Genomic DNA, 16,921 nt, shown 5'->3' on the forward strand with positions numbered 1-16,921 from the left:
TCTCTCCTTACCTGTTTGGCACCTGTCTCCCTTAAAGCCAGGATCACAGAGGCAAAATATGTTTTCTACAGTCTCCTGGCATTTTCCTCTGTTACATGATGTTGAATTACACTGGGCTGTCAAGAAAAAGGTGCAGTGCTAAAACCTCTACCACTTGTGAAACTGCATTTCATTACAAATGAAAGATTCATCTTTACATACCTTGATAACAAACGGCATATTTTTTTTTTGAACATTTCTCGTCGTTCCACTTGCCTCTGTTTTTTCCTCTGTTGGTGTAGATTTCTACACAGAACTCTGTGCTGAGGTTGTTGTTGGGCTCATTTGTCGCCCATGACTGCTCACCAATCCATGTGCTGTTAGTCCCAACCCAGGTCCAAGTTTCATTCATGTGGGCTTTGGTGATTCCAATCCAGTAATATGGACTCCCAGTTCTGTTTGGCAGGATGGAGACCAGGTAATCATTCTCTTTCTGGTTTTGGATGGTCACCATGTCTGTGTAATGGGTCTGGCAATACCATCGAGCCCGGGTCCAGGTCATGGTATAATTTGAGTAATGATATGTCCAGCCCACAGTAGTGTCAGTCAAGGAGCTTCCTAAGATATATTCAAAATAAAAAAAAACAAGAAAGGATAATTCATAAGATGACAATTCATGATCAGATTTGATATTATTCACACACATTGTTTTGTGTTGTGTAAACAGATTTACTCAGCAGCACTACACAGTTTGCCATAGTATTAAAACTGATACTCACCAAGGACGAGGAATAGCATCCACTTCATTTTCAGCTAAGGTTCTACAGCCACCTTTTCAAAAAAATAAAATAAAATAAAATGACATGAAAAAATGAAAGCATCAGTGAATATCAACATGAAATATGACTGAAAGAAAAATTACTTACAAAGAACTGGCACTGAAATATATTAACAAAATGTTTTCTTTGTTTCAGGCAAACTTAGTAATTACTGTATATTTTTCTTATTAGATCAAATTTTGAATATTTACAGAAAGTCAGTCTTGTTGCAGCCACAGATCAGTGGCAGGCTTTTATATTTGTCGTAGGCTATTTAGTCCAACATTATCATAGAATTCATGGATGTTTACGGTACAAAGTGCATGAGCGTATGTGACACTGGAATGTGGTTAACACTTCTGGCTTTGGAGTTTCCTGTTTACTGTGTCTTTTGTATGTGTGATTAAGCTGCTTACTCCATGTACTAAATGTGCATGGGCAGTCTGTGTATGCACATTGATAGAGCAACCTGCCCCTAGAACGTACATGAGTCTGCTGAAAATGCTGCAGCAACAAATACCTGCTAGTTAGTTTCAGCGAACACTGCCACATCCTAAGAATAAGAATGAAAAAGCATTAGATAACATAATTAAATGATTATTCTGTAGAATTTCAACCACTTTTTCTTTGACTAATGTTAAATGCATGTCAACTGGTGTCGAGATAACTACCACACTGGGCAACAACTCAGGTGACAGGATTTTAAAAATATGTTTAAATATAGCTATATTCAACTTTTTAAACATATCACACTAAAAACTGATGTTGGAGAACAAGATCGTTTGACAATGTAATATTGAATCTTCAGAACAGAGTTGGGGAACACTGTTCCATATAAGATAGAAAATAAATGGAAGAAAATTCACAAAGACAAATATGAATCACTTCAACAACTAATGTGCGTTTTATAGCATCTATCAAATAGTCTGTTCACCATCTGTGTCACATTTCATAATGTTTTCGGGGTTTCATCTCTGCGGGATTATTAACCAGCGTGAATGACACAGAACCGCCCAACGTCAAACCCGCAACCGTGGCGGGGCTGCGGGTTTGACGTTGGGCTAAGCTAAGGTGCGCAGCAACACTTAACGTTGACGATGAGACAAGTGGATGTTTATCTAGATAGTTTTGCAAGTAGGTCAAACTATGGGGCTTATTTCACTCGACTCGCCATTTTACTAGAAAAAAAAAAAACAACTTTTCCCTGAGCTCGAAAACTTTAGAAGTTGAAATGAGTCGATGGCTTTAAGCAAATTCACGCGTGGAACAATTCACCTTTCCTAGCGCCGTTTGACAGTGAAGTACATGTTTAATTAAAAAAAAAAAAAGAAAACTTACCAATAACGAATCCAATAGCAAAGTAATCCGTGTCTCTCCAGCACGAGAAAAGGACGGTCACGCACTCTTGAGGTGAGCTTCTTCTGCACATGCGCAAATGGCGACCCCATAATCAAATGTGTGTTAATCAAATTGAAAAAAAAAACTCATAGATGACAATATTTATACATTTTATGTTAGACTGATTAAATATATATGTGTATTAGTCTTAATTAGATATGTTTAAATAAAGTGACCAGAATATTAATGTGTCATATCTATGAAGTGCTTGAATCATTCTTTTCAGTGTACATGCTGGGACACTGGCTGTCCACTGGCCGGTGTGGTCACACTGTATCTGCTCCTGACCATGGAGCTCGTAGCCTTCATCACACCTGAACTCACAGCTGGAGTTGAAGCTGTACGGTGCAATGGGGTGGCTGCAGGTCACATTACCACTGATGCTGGTTTGGTTCAGAACTGGACACTGTTCAACTACAATCAGCAGTAAAACATGTTTTCTCTATAAATTCACAGATCTGAAATAACAGTTATTTCCTTGATAGCTAATGGTCATACCTTGACAAAGAGGAACTGGGTTGTTCCAAAGTAGTTTGGTCACGTCCACCAACCGAAAGCCAAGTTCACAGTGGAACCAGCAGGAAGAGTTGAAACTATTAGACCCATGGGGATTGAAACAGTAGTGAGAACCTTTTTCTGGATCCAGCAAGGCTCCGCATGCAATTGCTGAAAAGAAGACAAATAAAAATATGTTATTTAGCTCATCACAGAAAGAAGTCTTGGCTGGTTTCAATATAATGACTAGATTTGTTCACCTTCTTCACAACGTGGCCCAAAGAAACCAGGATGGCACCTGCATGTATAGTTTCCTATGGTCTCCACACAATCTGCATGTTTACTGCAGGAATCCTGTGTACAAGAGGCTGCGTGAACACAGAAAGGAATATTATACTATATTAAGTCTACAGGAGTCAGTAAATGTGTCAGCAAACAAAATTAAGAGCGGTTTACCAGTGTAGCAGATAGTTCCCTTCTTACTGCGACATTTCTCATTGTTCCACTTGGCTGTGTCTTTGTCCCTCTTAATGTAAATCTCCACACAGTCCTGACCCTCTATGAAAAAATAGATCTTTTAACCACATGGGAAAACACAGTATATATATTTGTGCGTTTACGAATTCACATAAACTCGCACGTAAAATGACTATTTCATCTTCAGTCCCTCTTTCTTTCTGCATTTATTGCATTTTACTGACCATTAATATCAAAACAGTATTAATTGTCCATTAGGGAGTGAGCCAATGACCAACTCTGTAATATAATTTTTATCGCAACTTCCTTCGCAACTTCCTTTCAAGGAGGGTATCACCACCCATAAAACACACACACACACACATGCTCAAACACATGCAGACACCCACTGATATTTAATAATAATAATACATATAATAAATGTAAAGTAAATCAATTTCATGTAATTCATTTTATTAGTAGTAAAGCTATCATAGAAGTACAGCTAGTGTCGTTAAATGCATATTATGCATCATCTGATAATAAACCATCAGATACACACAGACATTATTCATGCAGAACATCTCAATTAATTAACATACAGTAGATTAAACAAATTGCTTAGGTATTATTTATTAACAATGTAATATGAGAAAGACAGAAATTAGGTTCCAGTTGTCCTTCATTCATGCACCTCATTGAAAGAACTTGTTGCTTCTTCAGGCTGCCTATAAAGACAAGCAGATTAACATAAAGAGACACTTTCTTCATATTTTTGTCTAAAGACCTTTGAAATGTTGAAACATACTCGTGGTGTGTAAAAGGATAAAGCTGCTTTGGACAAATGCCACATTGCAACACTGACCTGACTTGGGAAAGTCTCTTTCCTGTAAGAAATGAACAGACCAACAGCTCACTATTCAATAGTGTTACAATAAGATTGCTTTGCTTTTATATTGATGAAGTGCAATAGAGGATTGCTGACTTTTTCTGTGTTTGATCCAGCAGAAACAGATGCAACAGAAGGCTGAGAAGGCTCCACACCCAGCTACAGCCAGCAGAGCCTGTTTATAGCCTGGGAAAATAAAACAGACATTTTTATACTAAACCATTCAATATTATACACTGTGATATTTATTTTTCCTAAGAAGTTACCAGTACTATTGGTGCCCATTATAATATTAACCTATATTGATTCATCCAAAACAGAAAACTAGTGCAATAATGATTTTGATGTGTATATTATATTTAAAAAACATATTTTCAACTTTTGCATAATTTCAAATAGTTACTTAAACAAGTAGGCCTTGGGCCGCTCCAGATCCCAGTGACCCCACACGTAACAGAAGAAGAACCTATCAGCAGAAAGCCCATGTTGCATTGAAACTGACAGGTTGAGTTGTTGGTCTGATTTCCTCCAAAGCACCTTAGATATCCATTATCAGGTTCAGACAGAGGGGCACAATCCACAGCTTGGAACACAAACAGGATAAAGTTTAGCAGAGATGCAGTGACATAAGGTATAACAGTATCTTTGTGTTGTAAAAATAATATATTTTTGAACTATGTACATGCTGATAAGTAAATGTTATAATCAGTATTTTGAATGTAATCCTAAGCCTGGCCTCAGGAAACAGAGGAAACAGATGCAGGACTTCTGATGATCATATTAAAATTGTCAAAAATGTAATAGTCTGAAGAACAGCAGTGTAAGTCACTGGACCATGCAAAGGATGTTCTAAAGAGAAGGAGATAGTGTAGCGGGATTTTTAAAATTTTCATTTTGTTAATCTTCAGCCCCTGACAATTTACACCTGACCTGCTGACATGGTGGTTTGTAGGCTCTTATTTCTGCATGTAGTTCAGTTGTCTGGGACAAGAGATTAATAATCTTGTAAGGGCAGTTGGTTTGGGGGTGAATCTCAGTTAAATATTGCAAAGTTAAACAAAGAGCTACAATATGCTGAAAAGCTCAATAGATTTGAGAGGAGCTGGGTGTTAGAGAGACCTTTGCTCTGGAGAAGCAACCGTCCAATCATAGTTTAGCAGTCACGGCTAAATTGCACCTAGTTATGGTTAACGCATGTTACATTGATTAGCACGTTGTAAATATTAAGAATATTAAGAAAGCTTGACAGGCAGTAAGTGAGTGTGAGGTTTAACAAATGAAGCTCTGTGGCTTCACTATCATCACCTTTTAACATACAAATAGTCAAGTGATCAATTTTGAATGTATAAATATCTACCACTGAAAGAGTAAGTTTACATTTTAAAAAACAATCTCAAGACAATGTTCATGTGCCTACGTGCACACTGGAAGTCAAGTGTCACTGTATGAAATGTGTTTTTAAGGGCTGCAGATTTTGTGCCTGATCTCCTACGTTAGAATTGCTTAGGAAGGAATTTCTTCACTGTGAAGCATTTTACATATAAAGGATGTGAGAAAAACAATCTCAAAATCTGAAAATTGTAATAACTAGTGAGATGTTTACAAGCAGCTCTCTCCTTACCTGTTTGGCACCTGTCTCCCTTAAAGCCAGGATCACAGAGGCAAAATATGTTTTCTACAGTCTCCTGGCATTTTCCTCTGTTACATGATGTTGAATTACACTGGGCTGTCAAGAAAAAGGTGCAGTGCTAAAACCTCTACCACTTGTGAAACTGCATTTCATTACAAATGAAAGATTCATCTTTACATACCTTGATAACAAACGGCATATTTTTTTTTTGAACATTTCTCGTCGTTCCACTTGCCTCTGTTTTTTCCTCTGTTGGTGTAGATTTCTACACAGAACTCTGTGCTGAGGTTGTTGTTGGGCTCATTTGTCGCCCATGACTGCTCACCAATCCATGTGCTGTTAGTCCCAACCCAGGTCCAAGTTTCATTCATGTGGGCTTTGGTGATTCCAATCCAGTAATATGGACTCCCAGTTCTGTTTGGCAGGATGGAGACCAGGTAATCATTCTCTTTCTGGTTTTGGATGGTCACCATGTCTGTGTAATGGGTCTGGCAATACCATCGAGCCCGGGTCCAGGTCATGGTATAATTTGAGTAATGATATGTCCAGCCCACAGTAGTGTCAGTCAAGGAGCTTCCTAAGATATATTCAAAATAAAAAAAAACAAGAAAGGATAATTCATAAGATGACAATTCATGATCAGATTTGATATTATTCACACACATTGTTTTGTGTTGTGTAAACAGATTTACTCAGCAGCACTACACAGTTTGCCATAGTATTAAAACTGATACTCACCAAGGACGAGGAATAGCATCCACTTCATTTTCAGCTAAGGTTCTACAGCCACCTTTTCAAAAAAATAAAATAAAATAAAATGACATGAAAAAATGAAAGCATCAGTGAATATCAACATGAAATATGACTGAAAGAAAAATTACTTACAAAGAACTGGCACTGAAATATATTAACAAAATGTTTTCTTTGTTTCAGGAAAATTTAGTAATTATTGTATATTTTTCTTATTAGATCAAATTTTGAATATTTACAGAAAGTCAGTCTTGTTGCAACGACAGATCAGTGGCGGGCTTTTATATTTGTCGTAGGCTATTTAGTCCAACATTATCATAGAATTCATGGATGTTTACGGTACAAAGTGCCTGCATGTGATGAATGACAGGCTGGGTTGACTGACTTATTGACTTATTATACTTAGACATTTGGGAAATACTACGTTTTTCTGCTGAAGGCGGGATCAGGGGAGATTTTTCAGCAATGTGTGAGAAGATATTTCAAATTGAAATAAAGCACATTAAATGTCACTAGATTATTTTTTTTTTAATTATTTTTTTTTGTGATAATGCTCTTTAGCTGATCACTTCCTTTAAGTATAAGTATTTTGAAATTATCTTTGCCTTTAAAAAATTGACTAAAAACACTATTAGTTTGGTCCAAAGTGGCCAAACACTGACTGTACCTGGAACTAAGCTTTCCACTTGTTATTGTTAGTGTCCTATATCAGCCGTTTTTAGTGACACTGCTGCCCTGCATCCTGACAGGTTATAAATTCCAGCCTTTAAAAGCAACACATTGCAGAGTGCACCAGAGTGTCGCCTTCAGTCTGATGTACTTCTGATCCCACTAAAGTGCTGACATGGAAAACAAACAATGTTAATGGTCCAGCAAAATACCCCTTTCCTCCTTTACATACCTGTCATTGTTATTTAACTCTTCTGAGCTGTCCTCACCCCTCTAATGGGGTATTGATGGCGACAGACAGAGATCTATGTTGTCGTTTCAAAAGGCTCTTCCTGGACACATGGAAAAACACATTGTGTCCTGCAATGTCAGGATAAATGTTACTGCTTAAAGTGTGGGAAAAGGCTGGAGTTGATGGCTGAACCATTGCACTGCTGTACCAGAATAATGACAGAACCATCCATCCATCATCTGTACCCCCTTATTCCTAACCAGGGTCCCAGGGACCTGCTGGAGCCTATCCCAGCTCTCTTTGGGTGAAAGGCAGGGGTCCACCCTGGACAGGTCACCAGTCCATCACAGGGCCACATAGAGACAAACAACCTCACAACACTCACACTCACTCCTATGGGCAATTTAGAGTCACCAATCAACCTGACATACATGTTTCTGGACTGTGGGAGGAAACCAGAGTACCTGGAGAAAACCCACACAAGCACAGGGAGAACATGCAAACTACAATGACAGAACCCTACATATTATTTTAAACTGGGCTACTAGATGTGCAGTTGGTCATTATACAGGATAAAATGCATTAAATAAATGATTCCCAAATGATGGTTAGACGTTTTATTTAGAAGTTTTTATTTAGAAAAAAAAGTCAGCAGTGCTTTAAACATACAGAAACATGATTCGACATTTCAAATGCATTGCCATCAATTAAATAAATAGTGTATAAATACTGAATCAATATAGTAAAACTATTCACAGTTCTGCAATGACATGACCATCCACTCACAATGTAAAGTAACATTTGCCATAACATGAATACATCCACTTTTCAGCATGTTTGTAAAATTGGAGAACAATATGTTCAAGACAAACTCCCCTTGGGAGCAAATACAAGTCCGAGCAACTATACAAAGCAAATCATGGATCAGTTTTATAATTCAGCAGAATATTGATCCCTCTGACATACTGGGATTTCCTGTTAAGGTTTACAAAGTAAAGGTGATTTATAATGTTGATATACAGCCACAGTAACGATACATGTAACTGTGGTTAGTTGCCTATGAAGACTGGTCTATATGAGGCTGTCAGTGCTGCTTTTGTAGACCTCTGCAGGGGCGTCTATGTCGGAGCTGCTGTATAAAAAAACAAAAAAGAGAAGAACTGAGTGCTGCCATTCAACAAGCCTTTTTAAAATAAATGCATGATTTAAGGAAGGTGAAATCTTATCTAACCTGTTCAGCTCAAACTTAGTCGCTTTCCGCTTCAGCCGTTTCAGGATCCACAGGGCAAGAGACAGACTAGATAACAGAGTGGCCCCTCCCGCCACACTGGAGGCAACGACAATAGACTGAGATGGAGAAGCTGTGGAAACATTTTCAAAAGTGAATCTTCTGACCATTAAAATTCAAACTTGTATTTAAATCTTGAATTGTATTTACATTTCTTAGAACATTTGTTCACTGTGTTTCACCTTGGCAGGAGGGTCTCTCTCCAGTCCAGTTACCATTACGATCACAGGTCAGCAGTTCATGTCCATCTAAGACATAATCGTCATTGCATATGAAGGAGCATTGAACGCTGTTTCCTGGCTCATGGTTTGAGCAGTTGATATGACCATTTTCAGGAGCCTCAAGCAATGGGCAGGTTACAACTGTTGAGAGAGTGAGAGTTTATGGTAACCAGCACATCCTGATAGTGAGGTAAAACTATCACTGAATGAAAGCCTTTGAGCATGTAACAATTAAAATGGTACCACAAACAGTGTACTGTACCTGTGCAGGTTGGTGGAGTGGAGGTCCACTGTCCTGGATGAGCACACTCCATGTTGAGTGCACCTTGGAGCTCATAGCCTTCATCACAGCTGAAGGTGCACACCATACCAAATGGATAGGGGGTCCCAGTAGAAAACGGTATAGACAGAGAAGGGTTGCAGCTGATCTGCACACCTGTTGAAATCTGGGGAGCAGGACATCTTATTTCTAGAAAAACAAAAAAACATGATTTCATGAAATATGAGCAGGCTGAGGAAAAGTTCTGTGTTTAGTAAATAAGGTGGTGACCACAGATTTATGTGAACACATTGTGAAATTATAAATCTATACCTTTGCAAGCCGGTATGGCTGCACTCCATTGTCCGTCCTCAGAGCACTGAGTTGTGTGCGCTCCCTGCAGTTCAAAGCCGGTTTCACAGCTGAAGCTGCAGGTGGAGTCGGGCCGCAGGTCATTCAGAGATCTGCTGCACTGGCTGATCAGGTGAGCTTCTCCCTCGGGACTCCTGCAAGTGATGGCTAAAATGGGAAAATACATTTTAAAAAGGACATTTAGTGTCTTTATCACAAAGCCACAAAACAAGAAAGCTTCTTAACTGTGAAGACGGGGGTTGGATTGCAATTAAAGTGTGCTCTCACCTTCACAGTGAGGCATCCTTTCACTCCATTCAGCTGCTGATGTGCATGTCACCCCGCTCGGTCCCACCAGGCGGTAGCCAGGAGCACAGCTGAAACTGCAGGTGTTTCCGTAACTAAACATCATTTCTGCATGATCTCCACAGCTGATGACTACATTCTCTAGGTCCTGGAGAGCAGGGCACTGGACAGCTGCCAAAGGGAAGGGCAACAAACGAGGTCAACAGCAGCCTTTAAAAAAAAATCATAGTACAGTAAAAGTGTAATGGAGTCAATAAAATCTAAAGTGTGTGGGCGTACCGACACAAAACGGCTGTGAGGCATTCCAACTTCCTGATGCTTCACATTGCAGAGTGTTAGACGAGGAACCGATGAGCACATGACCTTCATCACAGCTAAAAACACAAGTGGACTGGTAGCTGGAGGGGCCCAGAGGATCAGAGCACTTCATGGATCCTTTTTCCGGTGGAGGCAGCTCCTGACACTGAATCACTGTGGATGACAAGACCATCAAAAACACATTAGAACATCAGTGTAATAATAAAATGTAGCTCCTCTGACCATGATTAAGTGAAATCATAAATACAATTGGACAATGTCAGACTCACATTCACAGGAAGGAGGCTGCTCTGACCACTTTTTGGGGGGGGTGCATCTCAGAGGTCTGGACATACTGAGCTGGTATCCTTTCTCACAGGAATACTCGCATGAGGTGTTGTAGGAGAAGTCTCCATACATGTGTGTACAATTTACACTTCCTTTATCTGGGGCTGTGAGCTCCTCTTTGTTACACGTAATGGCTGCCAATATTTAAAGAAGTCACAATTAGTTATCATCTCCAGGCTGCGAGTTACGACACTTTAAAAGTACAATATCATGTATTTTCTTACCTTGCTCACACTTCTCTCCATAAAAGCCTTCAAAGCAAACACATTTGTGGCTGTTGATCGTTTCTACACATTCTCCATGGTGGCACGAATCATTCTTACAGGCAGCTGGAGAAAGAAGAAGTACTTTCATATATGTAATCTTACATAAAATATTCTTATTTTTCTGATGTTTTAATGAAAAAAGACCATCACAATAAATAATTTTATAACCAAAGAAAAGCAGCTACAATGAGCAGCTCTTCTAATTTAACCATCAACTTTTGCTCACCTGTGTAACACAGAGCGGTCTTATTCTTCTCACACCTCTCATCATTCCACTTGCCGGCCTGCCTAGCCCTTTGAACATACATCTCCACACAGTCCTCATTTTCCCCCGGGTAGTATCCATTCTTGCCATTGTTTGGTTCACCCTGCGCCCAGTTGGTTGCTTCTGCTGTCAGGGCTTTGTTAGTGCCCACCCAGGTCCAGATTTCATTGACCTTTCGGATTCCGATCCAGTAGTAGGTGTCTTTCTTGGGCAGCCAGCTGTTGAGATGCTGAATCTCCTCCTGGTTCTGGATGGCCACCATGTCTGTGTAGTGCTTCTGGCACCAGTCTCTGGCTTTCTGCCAGTTCATGGTGGTGTCAGAGTAGTAGTAAGACCAGCAATCTCCTCTAGTCCACATGCACAGCACTGAGGATGGAGGACAGAGACACATATTAGATGATTTAGTAATAAGTGTCAGTTAATCAAATAATAAGTTGAAAGTGAGACACTAATTGAGGCTGTGCTTGCATTAGATTGACATACTTGAGCAAAGAAGAGTCAGACTGATCCATGAGGTAGAGCTCTGACAGCCACAGGGATGGACTGATCTGAAGTAGAATAGCTGTAAAAAAATAAGTGAATACATGTATCATTGACCACAAACAAGCACCAGAGTAATTTGTATTAAGGACAAATGAAGTTCAAATTAAACCTTCTGCACTCACCATTTTAAATGCTGCTGTGTGTGTGAAATCCTGCAAAAGACTCTTAGTAGTTCTTTAGATGTGTCTGGATGAGATGATTCTGAGTTGTATGTTCTGAGCTGCCTGCTTTTATACACCTCATCACCCAGATCCACTCTTCCTGGAATCTCTCATCACAATTGGACTTTTCACTGGAATTCCCCTCATCCCTTCGGCTACTGGCCTGTCCCACCCTCGGAAAACTTTCCTTTCTGTTTCCCCCTCTTTTAGTTTTTCCACGAAGCCGAAAACACTTTGAAAAGTAAATTTGACCACTGTTGTCATATGCAATTTTTATTCATAAATAGTATGATAAAACTATGAAATAGGAAAAAATACTCTCACAGATTAAATAACTATAGTATGATACAAAGGTAACTCAGACAGCTCCACTCAACAAGTACTTTAAGATTTAATTCTTAAGAACACTTTACTGTGAATAGTTTTTTACTTCTAAATGGGTTTTTCAGTACATGACTTTTGCATGTAATGAAGTATTTTACATTTTTTTTAGTAAGAGATCTAAATAATTACCCAAAATGTGCTAATGTGACAAATAACTACAAATACAAATATTGTACAGAGACAAGTTTCAAGTGATCGGTTTCCTGTGAAAGACACAATAGCTCACAAACAGATTCATGAATGAAGTGAAAGGCGACTGAAAAGAAAGTTATCTGAGAAAGATTGTTTCCTCTTCTTCTGACTTCATCCTGTCAGTGATGTTTCACAAAATGAAAGTAAAGGCCATTCTCTCTGTCAGCACTAATAAGGCTATCTGGTATCTGTAAAGCAACTTGGACACATACGTGTAAGTTCAAGGAAGTAAGTGTCATTTCAACTGTGTACAGTAAACACATTCACGAGGATTCATTCCAGATGATGCATGTAAGAAGTGGTACAAAATGTACCGACAGACAATGACCTATGCACACACAATGTATAGGCTGGGATTTTCAATAAATGTACTCAACAAAAGATGAAAGGAGGAAAAAGAAAACAATGCAATGGCAGCTAAAGTGTTACTGGTAGTTTTAAATGTGTGTCTGGGGACTGGAAGTGTTTTGTGCAGGAGTCGAGGCGTCTGTCGGCTGCCTGTGTTTTTAGAAGTGATAGTTCATATCCTTCCTTTCTGACCCCAGTTGCAGACAAAATCCACTGTTGCCCGACATCTCATAAAGCCCCTTCCTCCCCCCTTTTCTTGAAAAATACAGACCAAGGCCGAAGGGAGAAACTCTGCTTTAGCTTTAATAAGCATTTCCTGAACAAAGGTTTATTTAGATCTGTGCTTGTATTTGTTATTATTATATTATTTCAAACACACAATAATTATTGTAAAAAAAATAAAGTAAACTACTGTCCAGTTCCAAAACAAACTAAATTGTCTATACTTGTCCATAGTCAATTAGTGTCCATATATTTGTTACAATAAGTCCTCATTGAAACAAGTGATAACTCTTCTATATATATTACATGTTTGAAAGGGAATAGGAAGAAGTGAACACTTACCCAGTCCTACCCCTTTTCTAATTCCCATTGCCCTCTCATATCATTACACACACAGCAAAGAGATCTTGTAAAGGGTATTGTTTAAGGACACCTCCACAGAGCTATTCTTGAAAGTCGTCATGTGTTATATAAATGGACTAATGCAAGTTGTACTCACTTTATTTTCTAATATTGTTAAATCTGCTGTATGTGTATGGAATAATAAAACAGCTACACTTGCTGCATTTTGATCACACCTTGTTTGACTGTAATAAAGATTAGACAATATGTCAGGTCAAAAAGAATGAAGAATGTGTGGTTAGCAGTGTTGCCTCACAACAAGAAGGTTCCTGGTTTGAAACCCATCAGGGGCCTTTCTGTGTGGAGTTTGCATGTTCTCCCTGTGCTTGTGTGGGTTTTCTCCAGGTCCTCTGGTTTCCTCCCACAGTCCAAAAACATGTATGTCAGGTTGATTGGTGACTCTAAATTGCCCATAGGAGTGAGTGTGAGTGTGTGAGGTTGTTGGTCTCTATGTGGCCCTGTGATGGACTGGGGACCTGTCCAGGGTGGACCCCTGCCTTTCACCCAGAGAGAGCTGGGATAGGCTCCAGCAGGTCCCTGGGACCAGTGTTAATTTTGACAGCAGATTTTAATTTAGTTTTAGTCATAGTCTTTTGACTAAAACGCAATTATAGTTTTAGTCATATTTTAGTCATCTGCTTTGTTTTAGTTTTAGTCTAGTTTTAGTCGACTAAATAGCATAAGATTTTAGTCGACTAAATCTACTGTAGATTTAGTCGACTAAAATATATTGGGTTTAATTTAAGTGTAATTTAGTTAAACTATTGTAATATACAAAATATTCTAAATTAAAATTTAATGAAAAACAAGTTTCATTAAATATATATGGAATATGGCCTTTCCATAAAAGACCAAAAATTAGATATGCATCGTTTATAACTTGCATATGACATTCTTCATTCTTTAAAGCAAAAGAGCAACTCCAAAATATTTAAGAGAAAAACTGTAGTTTTAAGCAGTAGTGCCATTGTATCAAACGTGAGACTGACCCATATATCATATAACACAACATGAATATGTTGGTAAAATAGCTGCAGTGCACTGATACGAGTCTTCATTATTTTGACTATTTGATTTCTTGATTTTTATGGCTTTCAGGTCCAGGTAGTTCCCTGTTGTCGTCAAGTGGGGGCGCCAGCGTGCAAACTTGCCTGCACGCTTATAAATACAAATATGGTCTGTATCTTTAAGACAGGAACCAAATGTCTGGGCCCATATAAAGCGGTGAATGCACCATGTTGTCTGTGGTTGGTAGACCTCTGAACAGTTTGAGAGTCTTCGGTGCGTTGTCCAAAGCTACAGTCGCAATGACAGACGCTCTGGCTAAAGTGCCCGATGTGGAGATCGATCCAGAGGGAACCTTTAAGTACATACTGGTCAGAGTCAAAGTGAAAGATGGTGATGTGCATAAAGACATAGTGCGAGGCACGAAAAGTGCAGAGTATCACAGTAAGTTCAGAAGTACGTCAGAGATGACGTGCAAAAAATAAAGACTTGATATGTTTTGTTGCAGCAGCATGAGCTAATTTGACCCATGTATCCCTGCGTTAATGTGCAGAAACACTGCACCGACCGGGACGTCATGCAGAGCTTGACAACCTCAGTACATAGATATAGATATGCTTATTGACTGTAATGTTAATAGCTAAACATGCAAACTGCTTATAAATTGAAATTTTAGTGTACTCTAAACAAAGACATATATTTGATAATGATTTAAATTATTCACAGATCATATATTTGACAAAGTCAGTCCGGCTCTGGAGGCCTTGGGAATGGAGTGTAAATGCCTTGGAGGAGGGAAGATAGAACACAACAGTCAGGAGAAAAAACTAAGGGTGTTTGGAGAATCAACTGTAAGTTCATTTGATTGGAAGAACATTCAAATCTGAATCTAATACTCAGCATCACCAGAGCAATCTTTAAATGTGATAATGTCAATGTTTTCTGACTAATTTCAGGGCTTTGGCAAAGCAGACCACTCTGTGTCTGCAGAGAAGTTGAAGAGTGCCTACAGCGACTATGACATCAGCTGGTCTGACGACAAAAAATAGTGTAAACATGCATCATCTCATTGCAGTTGTGTCTTCATCAGATTCAATACAAAAGCACGTCTAATTTAAATCCACCTTTCTGCATTTCATTGTTTGTCCTTTGATTCTCTACCAACAACTTAAATCACATTTATACCAAGTGTTTTTTAAAATCAGGTGTTATCACTGTCAGACTGCTAAAAAGAGAAAGATGTGACCTGCAAATATAATTTGCCTGAAAAATAGAAGGTTTCATTTTTACTCTTATTTGATGGCATTCTTGGCAGATAGCCTGCAATCAGCATTTGAAGCATGTTTTTGGAAAGCGTAAATTCCCCACAGGAAGGGATGACTCATGTTCGCTGGAATCACATATCCTGTTACGCTAAGGAAAAGTTTGTTGTTTAAAAAGCACAACGATAAGAGCAGCTTTCACTTGCTGTTAAGCGGATGCCCTCTCATTTATGTGTTAGGTTAAAAGAAGATACATTTTTAGCTCATTTCCGCAGAATTTTAAAATAATAAATTACAGCCAAGGTTCTAACAAAGCCAGGGATAGATGTTAGAGATGAAATAGCCTGAGCTGCACCACACTTTTATATTCTATTGCTATATTTAGCTTATTGAAATAAACATCTATAGACAAGAGCGTACAGTCACACTAGCAGCTCTGTGAGGCAGTGTGCAGTAACAGTCCTAACATGTTGATATTTTGTAGATATAATATTTACCATGTTCAGCATCTTGGTTTAGCACATATTAACATTTGGTTATTAGCACTAAACATAAAGTCTAGCTGAAGCTGAGGCTTATGGGAATTTATGTCATGTTTTTCTGGTGTTTGATCATAAACCAAAGTATTGGACTAATTGATGGTTAGTTGTCGCATGAAAGACATAAATGATCACTTTTACATTTATTATCTCAATATGAGGTGAAATAATCTGTTACCTCAACATAAATCTACAATCTGGTGCTAGAGGAAAAAAATAAGATCATCAAAGTTATAAGGATCCATTGTAGAGATACTTAAATATCCTAATGAGCTTTAAAAATAATAATCAAATGATCTAAAAGTAGAAATCAGAAAGTCAATATTCTCATCTGTGCTGACAGTAAGTGATGATGCCAGGTCTCTTCCATTAACTTTAATGGAGAGATGCATTTGATGGCTTCTTATCTAACACAAATTCTCATCACACTTTGTACGACGTTATTTGATACGTAGCTATTCATTGAATTATTTCTTGTAGCATCCAGACATAAGTTTTAGTTCCTAAAACATGTGGACAGTGTTAAATGCTACAGGTATTGACCATAAATCATCCTCTTTATCCTCAAGAAATCTCATTATTCTTATTTGGTCGACATCCTTTTCCTCAGGGTCTTTCCCGCATTACACTGGCCAGGTTCTTAAACAGAATGTGTATTACAGTGGTGGGGCACATTAATTCTTTTTTTTCGCTTATGACTCATCTTGAACTTGATACGCTCCAGAGAAAGTAATTATAGTAAGAGTTGCATGTGGCTCTAAAGTCTATATTAACAGAATTAGCTACACACCAAAGAGACTGAGTCACCTTTTGACACTCAGCAAAACAAAAAAACAAAAAACTGTTTCCTTCCAGTTTCATACCAAATCTGGCGTTTGTTTCCTTTCAAGCGATAACCTTTCCATTATCTTCAAATGATGAGGTCAGTAGGACAGAGAGAAGCCTG

At 38.5% G+C, this 16,921-nt stretch overlaps 3 protein-coding genes across 5 annotated transcripts in view; 1 reads left to right on the top strand and 2 right to left on the bottom strand.

The window, feature by feature from the left end:
* The window catches only part of LOC113129543 (E-selectin), a 12,399-nt gene extending 5,816 nt beyond the window's left edge, over positions 1–6,583 (bottom strand). The window contains exons 1-6 of the mRNA XM_026305596.1: positions 6,551–6,583; positions 6,404–6,455; positions 5,847–6,242; positions 2,951–3,058; positions 2,694–2,861; positions 2,404–2,609 (exon numbers count right to left, since the gene is read on the bottom strand). Of these exons, the coding sequence (XP_026161381.1) occupies positions 2,404–2,609; positions 2,694–2,861; positions 2,951–3,058; positions 5,847–6,242; positions 6,404–6,431 (906 nt within the window). The 5' untranslated portion in view covers positions 6,432–6,455; positions 6,551–6,583. The remainder of the gene's footprint in view (positions 1–2,403; positions 2,610–2,693; positions 2,862–2,950; positions 3,059–5,846; positions 6,243–6,403; positions 6,456–6,550) is intronic.
* Positions 1–11,723, bottom strand: part of LOC113129417 (E-selectin) — a 21,802-nt gene extending 10,079 nt beyond the window's left edge. Inside the window, exons 1-12 of one of the 3 annotated variants that reach the window (XM_026305397.1) lie at positions 11,583–11,723; positions 11,401–11,479; positions 10,879–11,283; positions 10,611–10,715; positions 10,329–10,520; positions 10,021–10,212; positions 9,724–9,912; positions 9,418–9,603; positions 9,088–9,294; positions 8,787–8,966; positions 8,548–8,677; positions 8,374–8,448 (exon numbers count right to left, since the gene is read on the bottom strand). In XM_026305397.1, coding sequence (XP_026161182.1) covers positions 8,388–8,448; positions 8,548–8,677; positions 8,787–8,966; positions 9,088–9,294; positions 9,418–9,603; positions 9,724–9,912; positions 10,021–10,212; positions 10,329–10,520; positions 10,611–10,715; positions 10,879–11,283; positions 11,401–11,479; positions 11,583–11,585 — 1,929 coding nt within the window. In that variant the 5' untranslated portion in view covers positions 11,586–11,723 and the 3' untranslated portion in view covers positions 8,374–8,387. Of the gene's footprint in view, positions 1–7,918; positions 8,449–8,547; positions 8,678–8,786; positions 8,967–9,087; positions 9,295–9,417; positions 9,604–9,723; positions 9,913–10,020; positions 10,213–10,328; positions 10,521–10,610; positions 10,716–10,878; positions 11,284–11,400; positions 11,480–11,582 lie in introns of those variants that run through there. The other 2 variants (XM_026305398.1, XM_026305396.1) reach the window with 2 other exon arrangements.
* A 2,648-nt stretch (positions 11,724–14,371) lies between these two features.
* LOC113129427 (14 kDa phosphohistidine phosphatase) lies at positions 14,372–15,312 on the top strand. Its single transcript, XM_026305418.1, has 3 exons — positions 14,372–14,618; positions 14,901–15,025; positions 15,131–15,312. Exons 1-3 carry the CDS (start codon positions 14,405–14,407, stop codon positions 15,221–15,223), a joined length of 432 nt encoding a protein of 143 aa, XP_026161203.1. The 5' UTR covers positions 14,372–14,404; the 3' UTR covers positions 15,224–15,312.
* Positions 15,313–16,921: the final 1,609 nt, after the last annotated feature.

This window comes from Mastacembelus armatus, chromosome 4, assembly GCF_900324485.2.
Source record: "Mastacembelus armatus chromosome 4, fMasArm1.2, whole genome shotgun sequence".
Taxonomy (NCBI): domain Eukaryota; kingdom Metazoa; phylum Chordata; class Actinopteri; order Synbranchiformes; family Mastacembelidae; genus Mastacembelus; species Mastacembelus armatus.